We start from the raw sequence: 26,770 nt of genomic DNA, 5'->3' as shown, positions 1-26,770 counted from the left end.
TATTTACTCTCTGTTGCCTGTTTCTTCCCATTGAGTGTAAAGGATGAGGTGCTCTTTCATCGTTTCATCAGCAGGGTGTAACTTGAGTACTTGGGACATAGAGGTCAACAAATAATATTTAATCAAGCTTATCCTTAATTCTACTAGAGTTATACAAAGGGTACTAATCCTGTAAAATTCCGACCTAAGCCCAGAGGTGATACCCTTAGAATGCAAGAATGCAACTTTCTTCCTTCTTGTTAGAATAGGTGGATGATAGGGTTGCCTCAATATATTGGGTTAGAACCAGGCCGCCAATGGTGGAGGGAGACCTCTCCCTTACCGTTTTCTCTGGCCTTTGTAAGAGTATAAGAACATCTCTCCGTGTTGCTTTAAAAAAAAAAAATAAGGAAGCGAAAAAGAAGGATAAAAGATAAATAATAATTCCAGGAAAAGGACTGGCGCAGCTTCTCAAGCAACCAGAAGACAGAACGAATCTACGAACCCAAAACGAAGACGAAACAACCAGGAGCCTACCTAACCCCAGTGAGATTGCTTTTGTACATGCGCGTTACTAGCCAGGTGCATTTCCCCACCCCCCACCCCCCTTTTCCCACAATCCTCTGTTCCGTGGACCAACGCTCCAGGAACGAGCTACAGAAAAGGCTATTGGTTGGAAGAATAGTCAATAAGAGAGCTTGTTACTAGTTTCTTGCTGTGGTGCTGGGGGATCGCTTTAGGCCTGAAGCCGTAAGAGTCCCAGTGATTTTAGCACTATGAGCTCAATCGGCACCGGGGTAAGTTCTTTATTTCTCTGTGTGATAGTCTAAGGATTAGCGTAGAAGGGAACGCGGACAGACCGCGGTGGGTGCGCGAACTCGGGGTCCTCTGGGACTGCCTGGGGGCAGGTGGGCCGCTTCTAGTTGTGCGGTGCCGGGAGGTCTAGGCCCGCGCCTGCGGTGACCGTGACTTGACGCTTCTCAGCTCAGGTGTAACGGGCTTGGCCGCGCAGTAGTGAGATTTGGAGCCGCTTTAGGTTGCTGAGTCACTTTCTTTAGCCACTTAGGGAAACCGAAAGTGGAAACTCTTGAGGCCTGAAATGGTGTGTGTGCACGCGCTGTGAAGGACTTGGGCAACAATTAAGCTCTTGAGCACCACTGAGGCAAGGCGGCTCGAGAGTCCAAAGTTTGTGACTCCGCTTTCCAAGAACCTCTCCCCCCCCCCTCCCCACCCTTGAACTTCCTGGGGTGCTTCTGACTCCCGGGGATTCTCTGCCTTAGTTTCGAGGGTACCGATGGACCTCTCTTTATGAGTCCCTGGAACCTTCTGAGAACTGATAAGGAAAATAGTCTAAAAAGCGGAATCTGAAGAATCTTTTCCATTTTTCCGTTGTCCCAGCTTTTCTTGTAGAGAAATAACAGCAGTGTGAGGTCTCAGTACCGTCAGCGTTTTAATGATTTGCTACGGACTTAACCGCTTCTTTGAACAGACTGTCCCGGATTTTGGAGTAAGATTTGTTAACTTGTTCGGCCTACTAACTTTCCTTTGTTAAACATACTGCATATATACAATCTTCGGCTTGCTCCTTTTATGTATTTCCCCATATAGAAAACATAGTGTTTAGAAATATTTATTGATTGGTTCCACTGGAGGCATTGGGTAATGGGTTTCTCAGTTCATCTACTCCCATTGTGCATAAGATTTTGATTCTCACCATTAGGCCCAAATACTGGTTTTCCAAGTTGGATAATAGGCAATTTATACTAAGGTTGTCATCCCGTTTTTGAATTAGTTGATGCTCAGTAATGCATGTTGTAGCAAATTGACTTTGCAACTACATTAGTATTACCCTAGATTAATAGTGTTCTGAAGGGTTCTACAAACCTTTTAAAAATATTTGATAATATAAATAGGTGAGAAATTTTGAGTATTACGGTGGTAAAGATCTTCGTTTAGCAGACCAACAGACCAACTACCCTAGATTAATAGTGTTCTGAAAGGTTCTACAAACCCTTTAAAAACGTTTGATAATATAAATAGGTGAGATGTTTCGGTATTAAGCTGGTAGAGTTAAAGATCTTCCTTTAACAGACCAACAAGCTGAGAAGCAGGAAGCACCACTATTGAAGACTTAATACCTGTCTTGTCCCAAGAACTCCAGATGCGAAGACCTGTCTTGACATTTCTCTCCACTTGTTTGATAAGCGTTTCAAATGACACGTCCAGAGTAGATCTCTGGGTTTTCTTCTTCCGTTGCCATTTTGCATCTCCTACAATTTACATTTCAGTGAATGGTTCCATTTTAGTCGCTTAAATGAAAAAAAAAATCTATGATGCACTTCTGAGTTCTTTTTTACTGTACTCCTAAAGCCAATCCATTAGCAAGGTTTTTTTGACTGCGCCCTCAAAGGATAACACCTTCCATGTCTTTCTCTCTGGTCTAAGACACTCCGTTTGGAATACCCTATCTCTGCTTCCACTTTTGTTTTCTCTATAATTCATTTACCAGATGAACAGCATTTAAAAAAAAAAAATTAGAACCTCTTCCCCTCACCCCACCCAAACTCCAGTGACTTTCTATTGCATTTAGAATAAAATTTAAACTTCCTACTCCAGCCTAAAATAAAAGACTTAGCATAACTTGGCCCTTATATGCCTCTAAAATAGTTTACTCTTCTGTTTACCATTTGTGGTGCTCAAGATCTCAGTGGCATTATTTCCTTTTTCTTAATTTTGCTCCTCTTATTTCTACCCTGAGGTCTTTTATGCCAGATGCCAGGACACTCCTCCATATTCTAAATGAGTAGTTACTTGTCTTTTAGGTCTGGCTCAGTTTAAATAACATAAATATAATTTCCGTAGCAATGCCTTCCCTGATCAGGTAGTCTGTGGTATTCCCTGAGACCATAAGTTCACTTTGTCTTATTTTTCGTTGTAGAACCTTTTATCTCCAGCACCTGGATCTGTTTGAGGTCTGATTTGAAAATGAAGGACTTTAAGAATGAGTAGTCTTTGTATTTTCTCATAGTGCCTGACATATAGTAGATGCTTATTAAATATCTGAATGCTAAATGATGTATCCAAGCTCCTTTAATTCATTACTGCCACAGCTATGAGAAGCTGTGGTGCTAAAGAGAAGCCAGTGTTGTTTCTACCTTGGTAATTTTTTCAGAAATGAGCCATGTTCTGTGTGGGAAAAGTTCTGACTTTACCCAGGACTTCGTTCATTGCTTGTCAATAGCAGAAATCTAAAGTGTGTAACTTTCTCTTAGCTGCTGTTCCTGCTCTGACATGCTTTCCCTTTCTCTTCAAAGCAAAATCTTCACTGAGATTGAACACACATTTCTGATGTGTAAGCCATTTAGGAAAAAATTGTTATTACTGCCAAAGGTGCATCCTTCTAAGCTTGTTATTGCATTTTTCTTGTAGTATGATCTGTCAGCTTCAACATTCTCTCCGGATGGAAGAGTTTTTCAAGTTGAATATGCTATGAAGGCTGTGGAAAATAGTAGGTAAGAAACAATGTTTTACTTGAAATTAGTGTGTTTTAGCCAGATATTAAATGTCTCCTTCTCTTTGTTTTTGGTAATTAGGCTTTGTTATGTTACTTTGGCACAAATAATACATGCCCCAAAATAATCTCAATTTATTAGTCATTTCCAGATTTCTCTTTAGGCCAGCTCTTTCCATGTGACTATATTTCCAGTTGACTCCAGAATTACACACTTAAACATTCTACCATGTCTCAAGTGTGTAAAGCCAAATTCATCAACATCTTTGCTAGCCCCTTTTCCCTTTTTCAGATTCTTGACTTATATCGTTGGTTTCCTTGGCCAATAGGTTTGTAACTTTATTGTCTAATCTTTTATTTCCTTGTGTTTTCAGTGCCCTGTGCAGTTGGTCACATGATCATCTCAGCAGGGATATTTTTTATTTTTCTCTTCTGCTGCCATACTCCAAAAGGTGTAGGACCACCAAGATATTTTCCTGCTGGATTACTTCCTTCACTCTTTTTTTTTTTTGGTCTTAAACAGTAATCTTTATTTTTACACAAAGCGTACAAAATGAAGCAGTTCCTTAAAGGGTGACTTGGAGCTAGAAAATCCACCCTGAGTGTGAAAGTGTTAGTGTTAGTCTCTCAGTCGTGTCCTACTCTTTGCAACCCCATGGACTGTAACCCACCAGGCTCCTCTGTCCATGGGGTTTCCCAGACAAGAATATTGCAGTGGGTTACCTACCATTTTTTTCTCCACAATCTGTCTTTTTTGTTTAGAGTAATTCACTAAAATGACCACTATAATATCTTAGTTGAATTACTGGCTTGTTGACAAATTCTGAGTCTTATATTGAACAATTTTTATAATCAATTGTATGATCATTTTAAAAAATCACTTCTAGTGGTCATTTAAAAAAATCACTTCTAATTGAATAGTCTGCCAAGACAGGTTTCATTCTTAATTTTTTTATTGAAGTATAGTTGATTTATAATGTAGTTTCAAGTGTATAGCACAGTGATTGAGTTATACATGTATCTATATAATATATATATAAGTAATCGTTGTACTTTTGAATATAAAGCAGCTTTGGTATGAGATAAAAGATTTAAAAAATTTTCTTTCATGTCATTCAGATCTCTTGAAAAAATTTTTTTAGGGCTACTAAATAAGCTGTGTTGATGTTTGAGCTCAGTGTTTTGAATGTAATGAAAAGTTGCATAGTAGGAAAATGTTTTGAGAATATTAGAAAAGCCCATGTGTAGATGTAGTTTTCTCACTTTCTACTAATACCTTCAATATTCAATTATGGAATTTTCATGAGGTTATAGATAGTAACTGGTCTTTGCATGTGCTGGCGCATAGCCCTCTGTGTGTGCATACTAAGTTGCTTCAGTCGTGTCCGATTCTTTGTGATCCTATGGACTGTAGCCCGCCAGGCTCCTCCGTCCATGGGATTTTCCAGGCAAGAATACTGGAGTGGGTGGCCATGCTGTTCTCCAGGGGGATCTTCCTGACCCAGGGATTGAACTCGAGTCTCTTAGGTCTCCTGCATTGGCAGGCAATTCTTTACCACTAGTACCACCTGGGAAGCCTCATAGCCCTCAGTAGATACTGAATAAATAGATGTTCATTTTTTGTGTGCCATTTTCTTGGTGGTAGAAAGAAGATGTATAGATTTCTAATGATTTATGAAATAGTATTTTAAAATTTTTGAACAAAAATACATTGAGTCTTCTTATGGGATTTGTTAGTGAAGCTAGTTGATTTTGTGTTTAAATGTTGTATTTTTATAGATATAAGTACTTACAAACTGTTAGTATCTGATAATACAGTAGAAGTGAGGCTGTTAAGAATTTTAGGTTGAACTGTATTTGTCATTGTGTACAAGGCCTGAAAGAGTTCAAAAGAGAGTCAAATTCAAGAAAAGTTGACATTTTTTCCCCCGTTGATGAAAGAAGATAGGCTCTTTGGCCAATGAGTTGAAGAAAGATTGAGGAAGTTTATTGTTTTTCTTTTCCTCCTTTGCGTCTTTGCATTTTCATTGGTGTAAAAAAACTGGTGGGAGATGTCTTGACTAAGAAGAACTGGAGATACATTTTGAAACCATCTGTAACTGAGAAAACTGAGATTAGGCTGTGAGATCTGTGTATTTTAGCAATTTGTTTTCTATAAATTATTTCTAAATATGACTTTAAACAGTTATATTTAATTTTGGGAAGGTCATGTGAACAGTTTCATTTAAGCAAACTTAAATATAATTTTAAAAACTGGAAACATTAAAAATGAATATTTTTTTACATAAAGAAAAACTACTTGGAAAGTTCCTTTTTTAAAGGGACATATGTCACCTGGTATGATAGAATATTGGATGAGGATCAGAAGATGTGAATTTTCCTGCTAACTGCTGCCAAATGGTAATAATATATAAGGTTCCAGTATTCAGTCCCCTGAGTGTCACTTTTTTGTCTGTAAAACTGGGGTGTGGACATCTAATCTAACTGCTTCCCATGCCTTACCAGAAAAATGAAATTGGAAAATTTTTAAGTGTTTTGTGAACTTGAAAAAGTGAATGTGAAAGTTGCTCAGTTGTGTCCGACTCTTTGCAACCCAATGGACTATACTGTCCATGGAATTCTCCAGGCCAAATACTAGAGTGGGTAGCCGTTCCCTAAGTGGAAAATAGAAAAATAAGATGTGAATCTTCTTAAGAGTGAAACATATAGACTGATGAAAACATTTAACCAAATAATTTTAAGTAAGATTCTATACCTGAATTGAAAGGAGATAAATTATTTTTTAGTTAATCATTATTTTTGCTATTTAGTTGGAGTGTAGTTTAGTGGCTTTACAATGTTGTGTTGGTTTCTGCTATACTGCAAAGTGAATCAGCCACATGTATACATATATCCTCTCTTCTTTGGATTTCCTTCCTAATTAGGTCATCACAGAGCCCTGAGTAGAGTTTTTTGGGCTGTACAATTTGTTCTTTTTTTTTTTTTTTTTTAAACTTTACAATATTGTATTAGTTTTGCCAAATATCGAAATGAATCCACCACAGACAATTTGTTCTCATTAGTTATCTATTTTATTCTTCAGTTCAGTTCAGTTGCTCAGTCATGTCTGACTCTTTGCGACCCCATGAACCACAGCACGCCAGGCCACCTTGTCCATCACCAAGTCCAGAGTCCACCCATACTCATGTCCATTGAGTCGGTGATGCCATCCAACCATGTCATTCACTGTCGTCCCCTTCTGCCTTCAATCTTTCCCAATATCAGGGTCTTTTCAAATGAGTCAGCTCTTCGCATCAGGTGGCCAAAATATTGGAGTTTCAGCTTCAACATCTGACCTTCCAATGAACACCCAAGACTGATTTCCTTTAGAATGGACTAGTTGGATCTCCTTGCAGTCCAAGGGACTTTCAAGAGTCTTCTCCAACACCACAGTTCAAAAGCATCAATTCTTCAGCGCTCAGCTCTTTATAGTCCAACTCTCACATCCATGCATGACTACTGGAAAAACCATAGCCTTGACTTAGACGGACCTTTGTTGGCAAAGTAATGTCTCTGCTTTTTAATATGCTGTCTAGGTTGGTCATAACTTTCCTTTCAAGGAATAAGTGTTTTTTAATTTCATGGCTGCAGTCACCATCTGCAGTGATTTTGGAGCCCAGAATAATAAAGCCTGACACTGTTTCCACTGTTGCCCCATCTATTTGCCATGAAGTGGTGGGACCAGATGCCATGATCTTAGTTTTCTGAATGTTGAGCTTTAAGCCAACTTTTTCACTCTCTTTCACTTTCATCAAGGGGCTCTTTAGTTCTTCTTCACTTTCTGCCATAAGGGTGGTGTCATCTCCATATCTGAGGTTATTGATATTTCTCCCGGCAGTCTTGATTCCAGCTTGTGCTTCCTCCAGCCTGGCATATCTCATGATGTACTCTGCATATAAGTTAAATAAGCAGGGTGACAACATACAGCCTTGATGTACTCCTTTCCTGGAACCAGTCTATTGTTCCATGTCCAGTTCTAACTGTTGCTTCTTGACCTGCATACAGGTTTCTCAAGAGGCAGGTCAGGTCAGGTGGTCTGGTATTCCCATCTCTTTCAGAACCTTCCACAGTTTATTGTGATCCACACAGTCAAAGGCTTTGGCGTAGTCAATAAAGCAGAAATAGATGTTTTTCTGAAACTCTGTTGCTTCTTAGTAGTGTACATATGTAAATCCTAATCCACCACATTTCCCCCTTTCCCCCCTTGATATCCATTTATTTGTACTCCATATTTGTGTCCCTATTTTTGCTGTGCAGGTAAATTCATCTATACTATTTTTCTAGCTTTTCATGGACGGGGGGCCTGGTGGGCTGCAGTCCATGCAGTTGCTAGGAGTCGGACACGACTGAGCGACTTCACTTTATTTTTTCACTTTCATGCATTGGAGAAGGAAATGGCAACCCACTCCAGTGTTCTTGCCTGGAGAATCCCAGGGACGGGGGAGCCTGGTGGGCTGCCGTCTATGGGGTCGCACAGAGTCGGACACGATTGAAGCGACTTAGCAGCAGCAGCAGCAGCAGCAGCAGCTTTCACTAGAAAACATTATATGTATGCATTAATATATGATAACTTATTTTTCTCTTTCTGACTTCACTCTGTGTGACAATCTCTAGGTCCATCTATGTGTCTGCAAATGGCACAATTTCATTCCTATTTATGGCTAAGTGATATTCCATTGTATGTATGTATATACCACATTTTCTTTTTCCATTCCTCTGTTGATGGACATTTAGGTTACTTCCACGTCCTTTCTATTGTAAATAGTGCTGCCGTGAACATTGGAGTGCATGTATCTTTTTGAGTTATGATTTTCTTTAGGTATATCCCAGGAGTGGGATTGCTTAGTCATGTGGTAGTTACATTTTTAGTTTTTTAAGGCACCTCTATACTCTTCTTCTTAGTGGCTATACCAGTTTACAGTCCTATCAACAGTGTAAGAGGGTTCCCTTTTCTCCACACCTTCTCCAGCATTTACTCTTTGTGGAATTTTTGTTGATGGCCATTCTGACTGGTGTGAGGTGATATGTCATTATAGTTTTGATTTGCATTTATTTAATAACTAATGATGAACATTTTTTCATGTGTTTGTTGGCCATCTTTATGTCTCCTTTGGAGAAATTTCTATTTAGGTCTTATGCCCATTTTTTGGTTGGGTTGTTTGTTTTTTGATATTGAGCTGCATGAGTGTTTGTATAGTTTCGAGATTAATTCGTTGTCATTGCTTCCTTTGCAGATTATTTTCTCCCATTCTGAGAGTTGTCTTTTCATCTTGTTTATGGTTTCCTTTGCTGTGTAAAAGCTTTTAAGCTTCATTAGGACCCATTTGTTTATTTTTATCTTTATTTTCATTATTTATTATTATTTTTTGGCCGCATCTGTACAGCATGCGAGATCTTAGTTCCCCAACCAGGAATCAAACCTGTGTGCCCTGAAGTGTAAGTGGGAAGTCTTAACCACTGGACCACCAGGAAGTCCTAGAGATCAGTTCTTTCAAAGAAAGAAATTCAATCTTGGGGATTTAAAAGTTAAATATTTTTGAGTACCTCTTTTGTTAGGGACAGGAACTACCAAAACAAATAATTAAGAACATATAAAAGGATACTTAAAACACTATTTAAAAAAACCTATATATGATGATCATAACTATTTTATAAAAGGATGCCCCTAGAAGGTAATATGCAAAAGAAAAAAAGGAGTTAAATTATAATTTTTCGGTTTATCCTCATTGAGGGGACAAGATATGAAAGGAAGATTGTGCAACATAATTGTGAGGCTAGATTGTTTAGAACAAAAATGTACACAAAATTGTGGTCTTAGGACATCCTTATACTTGAAAAAAAATCATTAGAACCTTGATGAATATTTAATTAAGTAGGCTCTTAGGTTCTATAAGTATTTACCATAATGCTCACCCCAAAGAGCATTTATTTATGCGGTTATTGGTTCATCAGTATTTACTGTATTTGAAATTAAAACCAAAAAATAAAAAATACTTCTAAATTTATTTAAATAACAGTGATAAAATTGCATGTTAACAAATAATTACATTAACATTTATTAAAATACTTAAGTAACAATAACATTTTTAATGAAAATTACTTTTCCAAAGCATGGAAAAAAAGTGTGGTGAGAAGAATTGCGTTGTTTTACATTCTTGAAAATCTCAGTGATTAATTGAATCTTAATAAAAGGCAGAGTCTCATAGTTGCTGCTGCTTCAGTACATTGTAACTTTTGTTGAAGTTTGTGCAACACCAAATCAGGCTTCATATACATATGTGGTTGGAAAAGAGAGGAGTCATTTAATAACCTTATGCATGTTGTTTATTTATACTGTACCATACTGGACAGATTTTAGTTTCGTAAAGGTTAGTTGCAGTGTGGAGTCTGAAAACATAATAATGAACCGTTTGTACTACTATTAAAGTCTATTGCACTGTCTTGTACTTTGCATGTTTTATCCATGCATGATTTGTAACATTGTATGTTGGTCATTTGGAAAATACTGGTTCACTGAGTTATAACAAACCTTCCAAAGTAGACATATTTCATTATAAACTGTTAGAAACATCACATTTTGTAATATCACCACCAATATGTTTTCCAAAACCCCAGTTTGTGTTTGAAAACTCAGATTTTATCACTGGCAAGAAAATACTCTCTTTTGTTTTCCTTGAAGTGACAGGCTTGTTTTGTTCATTTTAGAGAAGAGTCTGCCACATACCTAAGTGGAAATAACCATAGTTATTATTCTTTGATGGTAAAAACAGATGTTCCATGAAAAACTTCACACCTGAAAGCAGTTTATCAGTGCTTTTTCCTGTAGGCAACCATCATATTTTGATGTGCAGCAGAAGAACTTTGGCTAACTTGCTTTTTGTTAGGATAATAAAAAGATACTTAAGGATTAATGTCTAATAAAATTAACTACAACTTTATCAGGGACATTCTTAACTAAAAATGTTAAAAAAACAAAACTGAGCATAGCAATAAAGAATACAACGAGTGGTATTTACTGCTACCGTTTATTGTCAGCCAGTAGCATTGGTGCAAACATCCACACAATGGAGAAAGTCAAATGATGTTTCTGTATTTTTATAAAAATAATTTTGACCTGACAGACGACACTTTGAGAACTTTTGATTTAGGGAAAGGGACATTTTAGATTCTGAAAAATGAGGAAGATGAGAAATTGTAATAACTGGGAAAGGCTGTCTGAGACTATTCAAGTAAACTTGTGAAAGTTTGTGGAAATTTATTTAAATGTGCTGTGGTGAGGAGGAAGTGTATTCTGATGCCCAGGATAACTTCAATAAAGACTGGAAAGCAAAAATGGTGTTTGAGGGACGACAATGAGGTTGAATTCAGTAGAGCACAGAATTTATAATATGAAATTGAATTAGCTAGATGGGCTTTGCAGATTCTTGGGAGTTAGGAAATTTGGACCAAGGAATTTAAACTTGAAAAGGTACCTGAAGTGTGGGGGAAGGAGTGTCTGAAATTCTTTATAAAATTTGTGCATGTGGCTCAATTCATTTTTCTGGTTGTTTCTGATAGAATTCTCTTTGTTAAAAGAATTATTAGAGTTAAAGTAATTGTTTTTTCTTGAAATGGCGGTATATAATTTCTCCACATTTTACTTGTTTTTTTGATCAATTTTGTTTTAAACAGTTGAACAGAATGTTTATTCTTTTACACTTACTGTAAGCAACACATTGTTAATGCAGAAAAAGCAAAAGGAGGGAAAATAATTATAATATTCCCACCCAGATTAGAAACTGTTAACTTTTTATTTTGTATGTAGCCTATCATTTATATGCATGTTATGTATCATTTTTAATGGACATGACTAGTCAGCATTTGTCATAAGAGAGCCAGCATATTGCTAGATACTGTGCCACTAGTTACGCATTTTGTTAGCATCTTTTTTCATTTGTGTATTATCTTTCCGTGTCATGATACGAAATTTTTTTTGTTTTGGTCACATGATTATTTGTATGGATCTAATTCATCACACTTTAGGATGTTTGCCCTTTCTAGTTTTCAAATGTATTTGCTTTAAAAACTTGATATATTCTAAGAAACAGATTTGCCTGTTTTTTGTTTTTTTAACTTGAGTTTACAAAGTTTCTTTTATTTTCAGTTTAAAAAATTGATTTTTTTCTACTTGTTTCAGTACAGCTATTGGAATCAGATGTAAAGACGGCGTTGTCTTTGGGGTAGAAAAATTAGTCCTGTCTAAACTTTATGAAGAAGGTTCCAACAAACGACTTTTTAATGTTGATCGACATGTTGGAATGGTAAGGTCACATTTAAAAATGTTCCTTTTTGCCTTGTCCAGTTTCTTGTGATGTAATTAACTGGAATATATAAAAATTTAATTATAAGAACCTATTTATTACTTTAGCATTGAGGCAAAAACAGATCAGAGAGCAGCCATAGAAATAATCAGAAAGACTGGTTTGTGAACAGTTCACTGTCTAAAAGAAAGGTGCGTGCATACATGCTCAGTTGCTCAGTCATGTCCAGCTCTTTGTGACTCCATGGACTGTAGCCCACCATGCTCCTCTGCCCATGGAATTTTCCAGGAAGAATACTGGTAGAATTCTTATAATCCAGTTGGAGATACATACGAAAAACCAAGTTGAAGAAAATGAGGAGGGGAGAGGAGTGAGAAGCTTGGGTAAAAAATCTTGGCAGCATAGATCGCCAATCAAGGCACATGCTTGAGAGGCAATAAGTCTTTAGTTTTTTGTATCCTTTCTGGGGATAACTGTCAAACTGAAGATGTTATCAGAAAGAAAATACCTTTATAGTAAGGTGGAGTATCAGGAAAGGATGTCTGACGAAAGGAAAAGTGAGCACATCTTTTTTAGTAGCTTCATAAGCATCACTATATTTATTTCATGCAGCTGGTATGGCATAAATAAGATTACTGAGGTATACTGAAGTCATCCTATATAAATATCAGACTTTATTCAGTAAGTATAACAGTCCAGAAAAAAGAGAAAAGTAATTTTAACCCTGCTTTCTGAAAAGTCAAGGAAGAAAAGGGAATACATATTCTGTGTGCTAGGTACTATGCCAGAAGTTCTTTACATCAATTATCTCATGTAATCTTGACAAACCAGTGAAAGTAATATTAATCCCATTTTTACAGATGAAGAAACACTCAGCTGGTAACGAAATGTGCTGGGATTCGTACTTGGGTCTCCATGGTCTGTGTGTTACTCTAGAGCCCATTCTTCAGGGTGAGATTCTGTAGGATCCACTCATTCTGCTGAAGTATTGGTAGCTTTGTTATTAGTATTTCTAAATAAGATGTGTTACACACAACACAGAAAGGACTAGCAAAATTAACCAGTAATCTACAAAGCTACAGATACATTTTTTTTCCTTCAGTTATTTTTCTGAATCTGTTTTCCCTCCTGAACAAATTTATTACTACCAATGAAACTGGTATGTTTTCCTGAAACTTGGCCAGATTGTAACCTAACTGATAGAAGGGAATTAGTGAATTCTGCTTTCTTTTACTTAGTAAAAAAAAATCATATATGCTTGTAGGTAGTTCAGTGGTGGAAAGATTTTCCTAGTATTTTCAAATTTGTCCCATTTGTTATTAAAAACTGATGGCATTCCTTGCAACTGGAAATTGGCAAAACATTAGACATTGAAGAAGGTTGGAGAAAAAAAGAAGGATTGATAGTCTGTCTCCACGATTGTCATCTTCAAGTAATTTGACAGATTATTAAACTTCACAGTGAGTTTTATCCAAAGCAATGGAAGATTATTTAAATCATGAAAATTACTACCTGGGTTACTCTAAACTCCAGTTTCCTCACCTGCAAAACTATGGTGGTAATAGTGCCTGTCCTCATGTGTAATTATGTAAAATGCTTAGCATGTTATGAGTGGATCAATAATGGATTAAGGATTTTCATAATCATTACTATTACTAGGTAGCAGTAGAAGAAAAGGCTGTTAAAATTTTTGATAACATTTATTCTGAAAATCTTATGTCAGTGGTTTCCAGTACTTGTAACTGTTCCAACATTTCTGTTTTCATGGCTTCCCTAGACCAAAAGAAATGCCCAGTGGTTCTGTGTATTATATATGTAGGTCTAAATAACTAGTTATGTTCTAACAACTTAGTAGCTATAAAAACAAAACCTCACCATATGACAGGAAGATAAAAATGTTTTTATTTTCAAACAACTACAACTACTAATGTGTACTCTGCAGTTTCTTAAAGTTTGGAATTGGATTCGATGCTATGCCCCACCCCACCCTGCTTCCTGTTTCACAATGATTTTTGCACAGTGCTTATTTTCTATCACGGCAGCCCCAGCTTCTCAGTGACCCGATGGCATTGAAGGGAATGTGGAATGATCTGATGTTGAAACTGAACTACTTCAATATGTGTTTCCCCCAAAACTTAAAACACCCCACAACTCTGAGTTTACTGTAGTTCCCTGGGATATCTCAGTGTGTGGTTTGGTAATTGCAGTTCTAAGCCACTAGATTTGTGGTTTGTCATGTTTTGCTTTGGCATTACAATTTATTAGTACACTGAAATAGAAAGGTTTGAGGTTATGCCTTTTAAATAAAAACTTTTAATAACTTTTTAAACATAGAATGGCTTTAAATTAAAAACCAGTTCTAACCAAAACCCATGGTTTTTTTCTTCTTTGTGGTTGTTTTAGTCTTTATAATGAAGTGGGAATTAGGGAGACATGGAATTTTTTTTAATGTGGTCATTTGACAAAAGAATGAAGTCACAGTTAGGAAATTTCCAAATTGTTATCCCATACTCAAGCATCGAAATTCCAGAATGCCTTGCAAAGATGGTGGTTTAGTCACGAAGTTGTGTCTGATTCTTGCAAAGACCTTTAAGCCAAACTAATTTATTCTAATGATGATGCTTGTTAAAAATATCAAGTAAGCCTATCATAGTCACATACTTTTCCTTCATTTGTGATAGGAATGTTAATTGGTACTTTTTTTTTTTCCAGGCAGTAGCAGGTTTGTTGGCAGACGCTCGTTCTTTAGCAGACATTGCAAGAGAAGAGGCTTCCAACTTTAGATCTAACTTTGGATATAACATTCCACTAAAAGTAAGTTGATAACAGTTGAGCCTCTGGAACAGCAAGAGAAGAGTCTTAATAAACTCTTCTGTTTTACCCCCACAGCATCTTGCAGATAGAGTGGCCATGTATGTACACGCGTATACACTCTACAGTGCTGTTAGACCTTTTGGCTGCAGGTATGAAATTTAGTGAGATATTCAGTAATATCTGTACTACAGTTATCTGTTTTCCCAGCATCTTATTAGCCTTTTATACCCTTAAGAAATGAACTTTCATCAAGAAGTAGTTGAACTTTTTTTATTGTATCTATGTGAGATGATGGATATTACCTAAACCTGTGGTAATCATTGCATTTCACAGTGTATATAAATCAAACCTTTATGCTGTATACCTTAATGTAGTGATGCATGTCAATTATTTATTAATAAAACTTGGGGGGGGAGGAATCTCTGAAATTAGATCCAGACATTTTCAGGAAGTTGCAAACTGATTTTATTAAAAATTTAAAAAAATTTTTATTTTTGGGTCTTTGTTGCTGTGCAGGCTTTTCTCTAGTTGTGGAGAGCAGGGGCTACTCTCTAGTTGTGGTGCGTGGGCTTCTCACTGTGGTGGCTTCTCTTGTTGAGCACAGGCTGTACGGTGCATGGCCTTCCACAGTTGTGGATCCTGGGCTCTAGAGCACAGGTTCCATAGTTGTGGTCATGGGCTCATCTGCAGTATGTGAGATGTTCCCAGATAAGGGATCGAACCTGTGTCTCCTGCACTGGTAGGCAGACTCTTCACCACTGAGCCACCAGGGAAGCCCCGCAAACTGATTTTAAATAGAGTTCATTTGTTGTTATTACGTAGTCAACTGTACTGACATCTCAGTTTTTTCATTAGTTTCTGTCTTATCTTCTGTAAGCAACAGGTAAAATGCTCTTAATGGGAATTGGTTGTTATGGTATTCTGCCCATGAAGTAGTAATATAAGATGAGGCTGGTTTCTATTTATAATTTCAAAAAAATCAGTAATTCATATGATTGTTCAGTACCCTAATTTTAATTTTGTTGTACATAAAAAATGCATTGAATCAATTTGGGTTACTGCAGAAAAGTAATTGGAGGAATATTCGGGAATAGCCAAGAAAGAATGAAGGGTGGAACAAGAGTTTGAGGTAGCTTCAGTGTGTTCATAGCAAGAATTTTGTTCCCTTGGCTTTTTCATGTTTATGCCTTTAGCTCTTGGGCCCTCATGTTATGTCTATCTATCAGTACTCCTTTCCCTGCAGTGCTATCCTCGCAGGAAAGGTTGATTAGAAAGTTTAATACTAAACCAAGGCACATGAATTTTGAACGTTTTCAAGTATATACTAGTTTTTATCCAAACTATATTATCAAAGTGCTTACTGTCAGTTATATGGGTATTAGTCAATGTTTATCTTAGAAAGAAAATTGCATTTTTATCACTGTACTTTTTAATACTTTTCTGGTATTAAGAACCACGGTTTAAAAGTATTACTTTTGTGCAGTTTCATGTTAGGGTCTTACAGTGTGAATGACGGTGCACAGCTCTACATGATTGACCCATCGGGTGTTTCATATGTGAGTTAATTTTGAATCTTCTGAAATTCTATTCCAGTTTAATGGTCTCTCACTTAAATCATATATTCAGATTATATGATGTTTCTTTAATATTCATTTAACATTTTCTTATTTAACATTAATAACAAGAACCTTATGGGTATGAGACAGAGCGAAGATTTGTGACCTTTTTTTGGACTGTGCCACATGGCATGAGGGATCTTAGTGAACTGACTAGGGATTGAACTTGTGCCCTGTGTGTTAGGAGTGTGCATTCTTAACCACTAGACCACCAGAGAAGTCCCAGATTTGTGGCTTTTAATATGCTACTGTAGAAACTGCATGGTTTGGTCACTGAGTCATGTCCAACTCTTGTGACCCCAAGGACTGTAGCCTGCCAGGCTCCTCTGTCCCTGGGATTCTCCAGACAGGAATACTGGAGTGGGTTGCCATGCAGAAACTGCATAGTCAACATAAAATTTTGAATATGTGCTATTTTATTACCATAAATATTAGCAGTGTCTTTAAAAGGAATATAATGCCCTCCCTTTTTAAGTCTTTTGGGTTTTTTGATGATGTTTTGGGTTTTTGTTTTGTTTTTCTGGTTGCACCACATGGCTTGTGGGATCTAAGTTTCCCGAACAGGGTTCAACCAGGGATCTAACCCAGGTCCATGACAGTGAAAGCCTGTGTCCTAACTGTTGAACTGCCAGGGAATTCCCCAGTACAAAGGATTTTAAGTGGGATTTCTTGGATCTTTCTCTAATAATCTTTTCTTAAAGTGTCTTCTGAGATTTTAATGGTTTTTATACTCATTAACAAAATTAAGGCTCTTTAGGTTTTGTCATTATATACGAATATAGTTATACAAGTATGAATGGGCATACTTAATTAAAAAAAAAAAACCTTTACAATATAAATTAGAGAATTCCCTGGTGGTCCATGGGTTAGGACTCCATGCTCTCACTGCCTGCTGGTTGGGAAACTGAAAATTCCACAAGCTGCACTGGTGCTGCCAAAAAACGTGTATATATACATTAAGAAGGCTTAGAGTACTTAACTCTTAGGAATGATTTCTCTCAAAAGTCATTTCAGTTCATAAAGCTAATTTCTTTTCTATTTCCAGCCTCAGATATACCTCTAGCTCATGGTCTCTGTGTGTGTGTGTAAAATGATATAATTTGTTTTCCTTGGGATATTTCTTGAAAATAATCCAGGTTATTTTATACTTAAGTTTGATATTTTAAACTTTTTGAGTCCCTTGTTATTCATTTTAGTAAATGTCTTTTTACTGTATTTCTCCATATGTGCTTTTGAATGTCATTTAGCATCCTTTTATTAATCTTTAAATAGAAACAGTAGTCATTAATAACTTATGATAGTATATTTAATAATACTTTTTTTTTTTTGGTGTGTGTTCTTTTTAAATAGGGTTATTGGGGCTGTGCCATTGGCAAAGCAAGGCAGGCTGCAAAGACAGAAATTGAAAAGCTTCAGGTAATAATTTTTATTGTTTAAAATTCTGCTATACCATTATTCTCAAGTGATTCTGCTATACTGTTATTCTCATGTGATTCTGCTATACCATTATTCTCATGTGGTTAAGTTTCATCACCACAGACTAAAGCTTTTAGTCCAAGTGTGGTCTGCCATTTTGAGTCAAGCTTTCTGAAGCTACTAGATTAGTTGAGCAGGAAAGCTGGCAGCATATTATCTTTAGAGTTGTGTCATGGGTCCTTTTATGATTTTTATGGCTGTCTAATCTTAAAAAAAAAAAAATTTCATATAATTTCACAAAATCCTTGAGACCCATTCACCGAACCCTGTGCCCCTTAGGTTCAGAACTTTGGTCTTTTACTGTATCATTTCTTTCAACTAGAAAACAGCTTTTGTCTGAAGTCTTACACATTAAAGTCTGCGCTCCTTTGCTTCTCTTTCCTTTGTTCCCAACGTCTATTAGTGTGGAAAAAGTTTCTTAAAAATTTGCTGGCTTTCCTTTTAGCTATAAATTGATCAACTTGACATTGAAATAGTACCCACCAACTCTTCATTGCTTATCAGAAACTTCCTTAAAAGACAGGCGTATGATTTAGCAGTATTTTGGTAAATTACAGTGACAAAATCTTCTTGTACATTTAATGTTAATGCTATACTGGAACCTTGCTCAACTAATTCACTTATTCAGCTTTTTTAATGCTAGGCTTTTAGTGCTTAGAATTTAACACCAAGACCTAATTTATGTTTGGTATTTTAGGATTGATAAAATTGACAAAAGGACCTTAGAGATCACTTAGCCCAAGTCCAACCCTCGGTTAAAACACACTGGCTAGAGTCATAGACTATTGCTTACAAACAATCCAAGACCTTGTAACTCTTAGACTAGTGGTCTTTTCTGTCATATATTCTTTCTACTAGGGGCTTATAGGATATTGAGTGTAGTTCATTGTGCTATACAGTAGGACCTTGTTTATCCATTCTATATATGTAATAGCTTACATCTGCTAACCCCAACGTCCTGCTCCATCCCTCCACTAGCTCCCTTCTCCCTTCTCCTTTGCAGCTACAACTCTGTTGTCTGAGAGTCTGGTTTTGTTTCATAATTAAGTTCATTTGTGTCATATATTAGATTCCACATACTTGTTTTTCTCTTTCTGACTTGACTTTGTATGATAATCCCTAGTTGCGATGCTTTTTACAGTTTTATTGGAACATAGCCATATTCAGTCGCTGGCTGCTTTTGCTCTAGTACAACAGTGGAGTTTAGTAGTTGGAATGGAGACCGAAAACCTTATCCCTATGATGAAAGTCTAAAATATTTACTACTTGGCCCTTTAACAGAGTTTGCCAGCCCCTGCTCTCAATCATTACTCTGGTCTGCTTTTCTACTTGTGTTCTGTTTACCAAGAACATAATTTTATAAAGTAAATTTTACCAACATATGTAAAAATGTATTTGACATTTAAGATGTATCGCTTCAAGTTTAAGTTTACCTTTGTATGTTACACTTAATCTACTAAATATAGAACTTAACTTGTAAGGGTAAAAATATGAATATCGGTATTTTCCTTTTCTTCACCCCCAATTTGCCATGAAAAAATTTAATCAGAAATTCAATCAGAAAAAATACCATAAAATAAACATCTCTGTCTAGATTGAACAGTTGTTGCTTTCCAGTATTTTTCCTACTTCTATCAGCTGGGGCATCAAGATTTGTAAATATTAAAAAAACACAAAAAATAAAATATTAATGAGCCCAATTTAGAGATGCAGTAGTTAAACTACCTCAAGTTTGGATTGCTGTATGACTGTTCATTATTTTTTCACTGTTTTCCATCCTCCACATATTCAGAATATGAACACCAGGTTTGCGCATTTTAAAAAATTTTGTCAAATGTGTTCAGAAACACATATACTTAAAAAAATTTCTGCACTGGTTACTTGCAGTACCTTTAGTATAACAGACTTTTCTGCCAGGCATCTAAAGGCTGTTTTTCTGCCTTGATTTCCATATGTTCACTTTTGCAGTTAATTTATCTTCCTTATAATCAAATCAGATAAATCTGTGTTCTAAGACTCTACTCAGATCTTGGTTCTTCAGAGCTTTCCCTTACATTTTGCAGTTTTGTCTTGAACAGTTTCATGAGGGATAATTTATTCCTATTTATCTAGCATATAGAAGTATTTGGGAGAAGGCAATGGCACCCCACTCCAATACTCTTGCCTGGAAAATCCCATGGATGGAGGAGCTTGGAAGGCTGCAGTCCATGGGGTCGCTGAGGGTCGGACACGACTGAGCAACTTCACTTTCACTTTTCTGCACTGGAGAAGGAAATGGCCACCCACTCCAGTGTTCTTGCCTGGAGAATCCCAGGGACGGCAGAGCCTGGTGGGCTGCCACCTATGGGGTCAAAGAGTCGGACACGACTGAAGTGACTTAGCAGCAGCAGCAGAAGTATTTGTGGTTTGTTTGCTTTTTATTATCCTGAATTCACTATAAAGAAAAAAAACATTTCTTGGTAATCTTTTAAGTGTCAGAGTCTGCCTGTGAATAAATTCATAAAGGAGTCTAGATTTTTATAAACTTTAATATATTTCACAAAATTATTGGTGCCCAAGGCTTTTTTTGAATAATCATTAAAAAACATTAAACAATAAAAAACTTAGGTTCTGGTCTTTTTGAATTTCAGGTTATTTTCCTTGGTTTTATGTTTAAGAATCTTATCTCAAGAGCATAGGTTACTGATAAAAGTTGCAAAAAGAATCTGAAAAGTTACACAAGTGGAAAGTGTTCTTCCTTTGACTCATAACATAATGAATATATATTTTATTTTCTGTAGATGAAAGAAATGACCTGCCGTGATGTTGTTAAAGAAGTTGCAAAGATGTAAGTTGCAATTTTCATTAGTACTGACAAATATTTTACTTGACCTTACCTTATACATTAATCCTAAGAGGCTGTTTTGTTTGTAAATTAGTTATTGCATTAATTTTAAGAAGGTGAATCCAACATTCTGAGAGGCTTCATTTTAAGTGACAGTGAATAGGATGGGAAAAAATAGCTTTTGATAAAATATACTCCTGTTCCATTGACAGAATTCAAGATTTGGAGGATATGGTCAACCTCTAGACTTCTTGCTAGCTCCCGACTTCTTCAATCTCACAAGTCCCAATAATATTAACCTTAGCTTACAACTTTAAGGTCTACAGCTGAAGTTCTTATAACAAGATGAATAGAGAAGTATTTCAGAACATCTAGAAATAGCTTAAGAAAGCCTGAAGTAGTTTATGTTACAGATACCTAGGGTAGAAAGCTGTGTAACAGTAGTAGTAAGCAACAACAATGCCAGTAAAATCTCAGTGACCATGCTTCAAAATACATTATTTTTTTAGATCAAAGAATGCAGGCATTTAGTATTTCAAAAAATCTAATAAAATGCTGGTTTTATAGTCAGCTTTTCAGAGTTAAAGAGTAATAAATGTAATATTCCAGAGAATTCATAACACCTCTGTTCCACATTAGAACTACGTCATCATGGTCGAGTCAGCAGGTTTTACATCTAATAATACATGCAAGGGGAAAAAATGTCCAGGATGGTCTATCATCTGATGATAAACCTATTATTTGAATGATACTCTTAATCTCTGTACTGATAGTTGTAACAAAATATTAAAATCACAAGTATTTTATAATTTTATACCAATCTATCACTCCTGCTACTGACACCCTCCTTCCCCACTGCCTTTTACCATGAGACCCTTGCCCTTTCTTGTGAAGGGGAATCCATTCCATTCTGTGATTGTCATTTATTAATAACGACAACCTAGAGGACACTGGCAACTAACATATAATAGAACTAATAAAAAGTAAATAATCATTGAATTGTGCAACAGTTTTTTTCCTTCATCGAGAACTTGTCTGGGTATCAGTTGTTATAACAGCTTTTATTTTTATATTGTTCTGTGTAGGAAAGCCATCCTTTCATCATTTAATAAAATGAAGTACTATGCATCTTTTAGTTCTGGAAAGTTTAAGATGCTTTCTTATGTTACAGCTGTTATAGCAAGGCTTTAGGAATATCCTCCAAATTACTTTTGCTACTTTGTTGTGGGAGATGGTAAAATATAAAATTTTAAAAAAAGCTTTGCTAATACTTGTTTTTACTTTTACTTTTTAAAAATAATTTTATTTTTAGCTGTGCTGGGTCTTTATTGCTGCTCAGGCTTTTCTCTTCTTGTGCAAAGGCTCCTCATTGTGGCCTGGTAGCTTCAGCAGTTGCAACTCCCAGGCTCTTAAGAGCACAGGTTCAGTAGTTGGGGCCCATAGTATAGTTGCTCTGCAGCAAGTGGGATCTTCTGGGATCAGGGATGAAACCCATCTGCTGCATTGGCAGGCAGATTCTTTACCACTGAGTCACGAGGGAAGCCTTGTTTTTACTTCTACTTTTAATATTGTGTGACACTGCTTCCTGGTTTGCTGCAGTTTGTCTTGTACTGTTTAAAGGCCAGGTTTAGGGACATCCAGAATAGTAAAGGGGTTTAAAAATATTCCTGCCAAGAAAATGCAGAATGAAGACTAATTGTAAACTAATAAATTAGTTTTTGTTTAAAAATCAGTTAATGAATGGAAAATACTGAATATCCTGGAAAGGCACAGATAATACCTTTCTCCCATTTGAATCTTATGAGACATCTTAGTTCTGTCTCTGAAAGAATGTATCAAAGTAAACAGCTTGGGTTGTATAAAGGTGTAAGGTATAGTGAATCCTTTGTAGTGTTTAATTTTTTATCAGTCCTAGTTAATTTTCATAATATAGACTATACTGTGTGTATAATTTTATAAATCCTTATATTAGGAAGGGGTGTTGATTTGCTGAGTGGGTGCATGAACTATGTTTGTAGATGGCCAGATGTTAATTTCTTCTTTCTTTTCTAGAATTTACATAGTACACGATGAAGTTAAGGATAAAGCTTTTGAACTAGAGCTCAGCTGGGTTGGTGAAAGTAAGTGATTACTCTGTACTTATTTGCTCTCAGAGTCATCTGTACCAAGCCTAATTTACTATAAGTGCCATTTTTTTTTCAATCTTAAAAAAGAATTAGTAATAGCCTGTACCCACAGAAAAGTACACAAACAACAAACAGCATGGATACATTAGTGTAAACTCTAATTTGGTCAACAAGTAGACCAGCCTGCCAAATTACCCTTCAGTTTTCAGTTCAGTAACTTCAGTCGTGTCTGACTCTTTGCGACCCCATGAACCACAGCACACCAGGCCTCCCTGTCCCTCACCAACTCCTGGAGTCCACCCAAACACATGTCCATTGTGTCAGTGATGCCATCCAACCATCTGATCCTCTGTCGTCCCCTTCTTCTCCTGCCCTCAATCTTTCCCAACATCAGGGTCTTTTCAAATGAGTCAGCTCTTCGCATCAGGTGGCCAAAGTATTGGAGTTTCAGCCTCAACATCAGTCCTTCCAATGAACACCCAGGACTGATCTCCTTTAGGATGGACTGGTTGAATCTCCGTGTAGTCCAAGGGACTCTCAAGAGTCTTCTCCAACACCACAGTTCAAAAGCATCAATTCTTCGGCGCTCAGCTTTCTTTATAGTCCACTCTCACATCCATACATGACTACTGGAAAAACCATAGCCTTGACTAGATGGACCTTTGTTGGCAAAGTAATGTCTCTGCTTTTTAATATGCTGTCTAGGTTGGTCATAACTTCTCTTCCAAGGAGCAAGTGTCTGTTAATTTTGTGGCTGCAATCACCATCTGCAGTGATTTTGAAACCCCCCAAAATAATTCAGCCACTGTTTCCCCATCTATTTGCCATGAAGTGATGGGACCAGATGCCATGATCTTAGTTTTCCGAATGTTGAGCTTTAAGCCAACTTGTTCACTCTCCTCTTTCATCAAGAGGCTCTTTAGTTATTCTTCCCTTTCAGCCAGAAGGGTGGTGTCATCTGCATATCTGAGGTTACTGATATTTCTCCAGGCATTCTTGATTCCAGCTTGTACTTTTTCCAGCCTAGCGTTTCTCATGCATATACGTTAAATAAGCAGGGTGACAATATACAGCCTTGAGGTACTCTTTTCCCAATTTGGAACCAGTCTATTGTTCCATGTCCAGTTCTGACTGTTGCTTCCTGACCTGCATACAGGTTTCTCAAGAGGCAGGTCAGGTAGTCTGGTATTCCCATCTCTTTTCAGAATTTTCTGCAGTTTATTGTGATCCACACAGTCAAAGGCTTTGGCATAGTCAATAAAGTCAATAGATGTTTTTCTGGAACTCTCTTTTTTGATGATCCAGCGGATGTTGGCCATTTGATTTCTGGTTCTTCTGCCTTTTCTAAAACCAGCTATCTGGAAGTTCACAGTTCACGTATTGCTGAAGCCTGGCTTGGAGAATTTTGAGCATTAGTTTTACTAGCATGTGAAATGAGTGCAATTGTGTGGTAGTTTGAGCATTCTTTGGCATTGCCTTTCTTTGGGATTGGAATGAAAACTGACCTTTTCCAGTCCTATGGCCACTGCTGAGTTTTCCAAATTTGCTGACATATTGAGTGCAGCACTTTCATAGCATTATATTTTAGGATTTAAATTGCCTAACCCTTAGGCCTCTATTAAGTCAACAACCCTTACCTTCTCCACAAAGGTAAGCACTGTCTTGAATTTCAATAGACAACTGGGCCCTTTCCAGTGTTTACGGAAAGGGATAATGCAGCTGTGGATGTCCTTTACATCTACTGTGGCATGCATATGTAGTAGCATTTTAGAAATATATGTTAAGAGTGGAATTGCTGGATTATGAAATAAGCATTCATTCAATTGCAGTATTGGCCACAATGTGTTCTGACTGCTTTTCTAATACAAACAAAGCTAGAATAAATTTAGGAGGTACTGATGGAAAAATTCTGCTTAATAAGAGACTATATAAAGTTGTGAGTAGTTTACTTTGAAACATCCATTGCATACAGTATTATTGGGAAGTAACCTTTTTCTATTAAGGCAACCATAGGGCTTCAGGGACAGATTTTAAAATCTAATCATGCTGTGAATAAATTGTTCATTCGCTAACACATGAATCTTTGCAACCCCATGGACTGCAGTATACTAGGCTCCTCTGTTCTCCACTGTCTCCTAGAATTTGCTCAAATTCATGTCCATTGAGTTAGTGATGCCTGTGTAACCATTTCATCCTCTGCTGCCCTCTTTTCATTTTGCTTTCAACCTTTCCTAGCATTAGGTCTTTTCCATGTCGTTGGCTCTTCACATCAGATAGCCAGAGTATTGGAGCTTTGGCTTTAGCATCAGTCCTTCCAATGAATATTCAGGGTTGACTTCCTTTAGGATTGAATGGTTTGATTTCCTTTAGGATTGAATGGTTTGATTTCCTTGCAGTCCAAAGGACTCTCAAGAGTCTTCTCCAGCACAATTCAAAAGCATCATCAGTTCTTTGGCACTCAGCCTTCTTTATGGTCCACCTGTAACATCGGCACGATTTCTGGAAAAACCATAGTATAATTTCTTTATTTTAAGTGCTTATGTAGGGGAAGGAAAAAGATGAGGTCAAAGAACCTGGTATTACCTATGGATTGGCTAGATTGTTTAGTCTTTTCAAATCACAGTGATTCTCATTTTTAATTCATTTAAATATATGGCTTAATTTACAGTAACTAATGGAAGACATGAAATAGTTCCTAAAGATGTAAGGGAAGAGGCAGAGAAATATGCCAAGGTAAGCCATAGCATGAAAACAGCTCAAGGTAAAAGCATCATGGTAATATGTTGAATTGTATTAAATAACACTTCTGAGTTGAGCTGAACTAAAAGAAACTTTCTAGGTTATCCTCAATGGGGATAAAGTTGCCCTGGTTCCAAAAAAACTTTTTTGTGCATGTGAAAATGGCAAGGTTTTTTGAGAACATTTAATGCTTTCATACTGTGTGTATCCTATCAAGAATATTGTCATTGATAGAGCAGGATGTACTTAAGACATTCAAGTAAAATCTAACATTCTAAACCAGCATTCCAGTTTACTTATAAAGAATTTTGAATGACAGGCACTGAGATTCAGGTTGTTATAGCAGTGCTAAAAATTGATTTTAAACACTGTTTTTCTCTTACCAGGAATCTTTGAAGGAAGAAGATGAATCAGATGATGATAACATGTAACATTTGTATATTAAATTTCTAATACAGTCCCATGTAACTATTTAGCCCCTTGGATTATTACTTACCAATTTTCATTAAATTTTTGTCTTATAACGATTCAAGTTTGGTTAATATTTGCCTGACAAAACTGGTGGGGGTAATTGAGCACTTGTTTATTCAGCATTAAGATGTAGCTTTATGCCTGTTGTAAAATTCCTTAGTTAAACTACTGTAGACAGAGGCTTTGGAATCAGATTAATTTAAAACCCCATCGCTCATCTGTATTATATCCTGCTGGACTGACATGTTTTGCATCTACCAGCTTCATAGGTAATTGATGCCACTGCTCTTTTTGTGTTTAGTGACGTAATTGTTGGTTAACAGCCACTGTTAACCTTTAGAATTTTATTTTTATTTTGAGGAGTGGATTTAAGGATTCACAAAGTCCCTATTGTGTCACTTAAAAAATTTCTTGATCTGTAAGTTCAAACTTAAAAAGCCATATTTTATGCTTAAAAATAGAATGCATATGTAAGTGCTTTGTAAACAAGCTGTTATTGAGTGGAATAATCAGTTTTGTTGCCTTCAAGGAACAGTAGCACTTGGAGGAGGAACAATCTGAACTCAGGCCAAGTATCCTAGGTATACATACACCCTAATTGGCCTCATGCCAGTATCACTCCATTCAACTGTCATACTTTCCTGAGGTCAGAGTTTGGCAGTAGGGTGTTGCTGGACTTTGAGCATTTGTATAGTTCAAACAGCAAATCATGTGAGAATAGTTAACTACTATACAAACAACTGAAAACCAATTCTCATTATCATGGCTGCTTTTATGTAAAATTATCTGCTACATTTTACAACTCATGTATTTAACTGAGAATGACCCCAGTGGCCTTGGAGAAACACCTAAAGAACATTAAATTGGGTAATAAG

General features: G+C 36.6%; 1 protein-coding gene across 4 annotated transcripts; it reads left to right on the top strand.

Moving 5' to 3' along the window:
• The first annotated feature begins 693 nt into the window (after positions 1–693).
• Positions 694–25,951, top strand: PSMA3 (proteasome 20S subunit alpha 3). 4 transcript variants are annotated; one of them, XM_086320514.1, is made up of 11 exons: positions 694–776; positions 3,409–3,491; positions 11,711–11,829; positions 14,542–14,643; positions 14,719–14,792; positions 16,127–16,199; positions 17,610–17,675; positions 20,516–20,562; positions 22,612–22,679; positions 25,354–25,418; positions 25,811–25,951. In XM_086320514.1, exons 3-11 carry the CDS (start codon positions 11,827–11,829, stop codon positions 25,853–25,855), a joined length of 543 nt encoding a protein of 180 aa, XP_086176640.1. In that variant the 5' UTR covers positions 694–776; positions 3,409–3,491; positions 11,711–11,826; the 3' UTR covers positions 25,856–25,951. The 4 variants fall into 4 exon arrangements, with proteins under 4 accessions (XP_086176640.1, XP_086176638.1, XP_086176637.1 ...); XM_086320512.1 differs by having other exon boundaries at positions 11,706–11,829; XM_086320511.1 differs by lacking the exon at positions 694–776 and adding an exon at positions 872–1,486 and having other exon boundaries at positions 11,706–11,829.
• The last annotated feature ends 819 nt before the right edge of the window (positions 25,952–26,770 follow it).

This window comes from Bos grunniens, chromosome 10 (genome assembly GCF_055505025.1).
Source record: "Bos grunniens cultivar Pamir isolate PY7600 chromosome 10, Bosgru_T2T1.0, whole genome shotgun sequence".
Taxonomy (NCBI): domain Eukaryota; kingdom Metazoa; phylum Chordata; class Mammalia; order Artiodactyla; family Bovidae; genus Bos; species Bos grunniens.
Note: the sequence above shows the minus strand (reverse complement) of the source record. Positions and strands in the feature narration are given on the sequence as shown.

Excerpts from the sequence above, each read along its gene's own strand:
- PSMA3 (XM_086320511.1), top strand. The coding sequence starts at position 1,433 with ATGATTTGCTACGGACTTAACCGCTTCTTTGAACAGACTGTCCCGGAT. Across the intron at positions 1,487-3,408 it reads AGACTGTCCCGGATTTTGGA|TATGATCTGTCAGCTTCAAC; the intron begins GTAAGATTTGTT and ends TTTTTCTTGTAG. Across the intron at positions 14,644-14,718 it reads GATATAACATTCCACTAAAA|CATCTTGCAGATAGAGTGGC; the intron begins GTAAGTTGATAA and ends TTACCCCCACAG.